This window comes from Vollenhovia emeryi, unplaced genomic scaffold (assembly GCF_000949405.1).
Source record: "Vollenhovia emeryi isolate VEMERY1.0 unplaced genomic scaffold, V.emery_V1.0 DF943050.1, whole genome shotgun sequence".
Classification (NCBI taxonomy): domain Eukaryota; kingdom Metazoa; phylum Arthropoda; class Insecta; order Hymenoptera; family Formicidae; genus Vollenhovia; species Vollenhovia emeryi.
In genome coordinates this window covers 189-3,279 of record NW_011963316.1, presented here as the reverse complement: position 1 = coordinate 3,279, position 3,091 = coordinate 189, and the positions used below count along the sequence as shown (strand labels likewise).

General features: G+C 42.2%; 1 protein-coding gene across 1 annotated transcript; it reads right to left on the bottom strand.

Moving 5' to 3' along the window:
• Nucleotides 1–670: 670 nt before the first annotated feature.
• On the bottom strand, nucleotides 671–1,342 carry LOC105566895 (UPF0329 protein ECU05_1680/ECU11_0050-like). The gene has a single exon (XM_012021297.1). It carries the CDS (start codon nucleotides 1,340–1,342, stop codon nucleotides 671–673), a length of 672 nt encoding a protein of 223 aa, XP_011876687.1.
• Between the last annotated feature and the right edge of the window lie 1,749 nt (nucleotides 1,343–3,091).

The window sequence follows — 3,091 nt, the reverse complement described above, 5'->3', positions numbered from 1 at the left end:
CCGTTCATTATCGACCATCCCATCTCTTCCAAAAAACTACACAAATTCCTACCCTCTTTATTACATTTTCTATCCTTTGATTTCCTTTCTCTCTCTATCTTCTCTTCTCCTTCATCTCCTGTCCCTCCCCCTTCTATTCCCGTCCTCGCATTAAAATCTCCTATTAGCACCTTTACCCCCTCCTCTCTATTCTCCATCCATTCCCTCAGTTTCTTTAACTTCTTTTCCAGATCTCCATTTACGTATACTCCTACTATCCTCCACCATTCTCTTCCTAATTTCACTTTCGTACTCATAATTCCTTCCTCTACCCCCTCTCCTCCTTTCCCTTTCTCTATTTCTATCTCTTCTCTTCTTCCCATTACCATTCCTCCCATCGCTCTTCCTTTCTTGTTTCTCTTTCCCGCCTCTTGTAATTCCCATACATATCCTTTTGGCAGCCTCTTTTTTATCCTTACCCATCCCTTCTCCTGTACCCACGTTTCACTCATAATTATTACATCCCATTTTCCTATCCCCTCCCAGAACTCCTTATCCTTGTTTTCCAGGCCCGCTACATTCCAAAATCCTACCTTATAATCCTCCCTTCTTCCATTACCTCTGCCTCCCTCCTTCCTATCCCTCCTCCTCTTCCCTCTCCTATCTCCCTCCTCCCCCCACATTTTTCCTTTTAAAAACCCTTTTCCTTCCTCCATCCCTCCTCTCCTATTCCCTGCTCCATTTTCAGCTTATCCTTCTCTTCATCCCATCTCCACAACTTTCCCTCTATCCACAACTTCATATACCCCACCCTCACCTTTAACCCTTCCCTTCTCTTCACCTCCGCTTCCTCCCTTATTAACCATTCTACTCTTTTTTCCTTTTCCGTGAGATCATCCTTTATCCACTCGCTCCTCTCCCTCAGATTTCTCTTCCCTTTCATTACCTGTATTTTATCCCTCACGTTCTCGAATCTCACCATCACCATGTCTTTTCCATCCTTATATCTCTTCCCAATTCTCTTTATTTCCTCTATTTTCGCCTCTGCTCCCGTTTCTCTTACTATCTCCTCCACTTCCTCTCTTAATCCCTCCCATCCCTCTTTCTTGGCCTTTACCCCCCTTATTATAATATTTTTCTTTTTCGCTTCTCTTTTCATCATCTCCCCCTCTATTTCCATTCTCCTTACTCTCTCTCCTATATCCTCCCACCTCCTGTCTTTCTTCTCTCCCCCTCCTACCTCCTCCTTCTTTCTCTCACCTTTCTCTACCTCCATCTCTCTTTTCTCCTTCTCTTTATACCCCTTCAATTCCTCCTCTACCTTTTTCCATTCGCTCATCATCTCCTCCATCCATCTTCTCATCTCTTTCTTCTCCTCCCTCCATTTCCTTATCTCTTCATTTATCCTCTCCGTTTCCCTCCCCTCTCTATTTTCTCCCCCCCTCTCTTCTTTCCCTTCCGCTCCCTTAACTGGTGATCTTCCTACTTTCGTGCTCTTTCTAAAAATATTCTCTTCCCCTTTTTCCTCCCCCTGCCTCTCTTTCCTCTTCTCTCCTCTCTTAAACAGATCAGCTATTGGCAAACTATTTGCATTTTCCCTTTTTAATAGCTCTATGTTACTCGGTCTTCCTACTTTTCCCTTTTCTCCTACCCTCTCCCTCTCTTCCCCTTTTTTCTCTTCTTCCATCCTAACCTCTCCCTTCTTCCTACTGCCTACTTCTGTACGCTCGCCTCTCTACCCGTCTGCTTCTCTCTATGCTCCGCGCTCCTACTCCCTCTAGACTTCGACTCCCCTCTCTACCTCTCTCGCTAGTATATGCCTACACGTGTCTGCCTGTCACTCTGTTCTTAACCTACCTTCTCCGTCCCGCTTTTCTCACCTCTACTCTATCCCTCTCGCTCCCGCCACTCTCCTCCACTTACTCTGCTTCACTCCACCCCTTCTCACGTCCACCCGTACTTCTCTTCCCTCTTTCACTACTCTACCTTTCCTAAATCCTCTCTTTTTCTCGCACTCACACACCACAACACCTTTCACTCACGCTGCCGGAAACGGAAGTCCGATATATATACAGGGTGTTAATTAAATAGCGCCCACTAATAATATAGCGTTATTCCTGACTAAAAATTGAGTCAAAAAGTCCTGAACCATTTTTTTCTACAATGCTCAACGAAGCAGTAAATATCGAGTAAAGCTAATCCAATCGGCGTTGTCCTTTACACGGAAGCACGTCAGTGAACTGCGCGCCTGGTAGTGTGCGTGAGCGCTCCGCCGCATCGCGCCGCTACATTGCTATATTCGCACTCCGCTAGCATGCAAAATTCTTACGTGCCGTATAATGTGAAAAATGTTCTCTTGCACGTCAGAAGACTCTTCTTAAAGAAAATTTCACAGAACTCTCGTCAAAACGGATTAATAATGCTCACCTAAAAAAAACCTATAATCTTTTAGCTTATAAATTGATTTAAAACTTTTTTTTGTAGATTCGAAACTCTGTGCGTCCTTTTACGTAGGATAGACATACATGTTTTTTCTTGATAATATTTGTCAATTAAATTACATTTTGAGTTATCTTTTCTGTAATACTCCTATGAAAATTGTAATCTTTAACATTTGATTACACAGATGATTTTATTATTTAAAAAATCTATTTCTTAAGAAATTTCTACAGAAAATGTAGGGATATGAAGAAAGCGTATTGTAATAAAACAGAAAACAAGACAAACTTCCCCATTATCAATGTATGAAGATTTCGACAAGCACAAAAATTTTACCTAAAATTTTTTCTAAACAATCCGTTTTTCTTTCAGAAATCTTTGCGTAAACATTTAAATCTTAAAACGAATCTACAAAGAAAAGTTTTAAATCAATTTATAAGCGAAAAGATTATAGGTTTTTTTAGGTGAGCATTATTAATCCGTTTTGACGAGAGTTCTGTGAAATTTTCTTTACGAAGAGTCTTCTGACGTGCAAGAGAACATTTTTCACATTAGACGGCACGAAAGAATATTGCATGCTAGCGCAGTGCGAATATAGCAATGTAGCGGCGCGATGCGGCGGAGCGCTCACGCACACTGCCAGACGCGCGGCTCACTGACGTGCTTCCGTCTA

Bases quoted from the DNA above. Each gene is read 5' to 3' on its own strand.
- LOC105566895 (XM_012021297.1), bottom strand. From the start codon at position 1,342: ATGAGAAGATGGATGGAGGAGATGATGAGCGAATGGAAAAAGGTAGAG.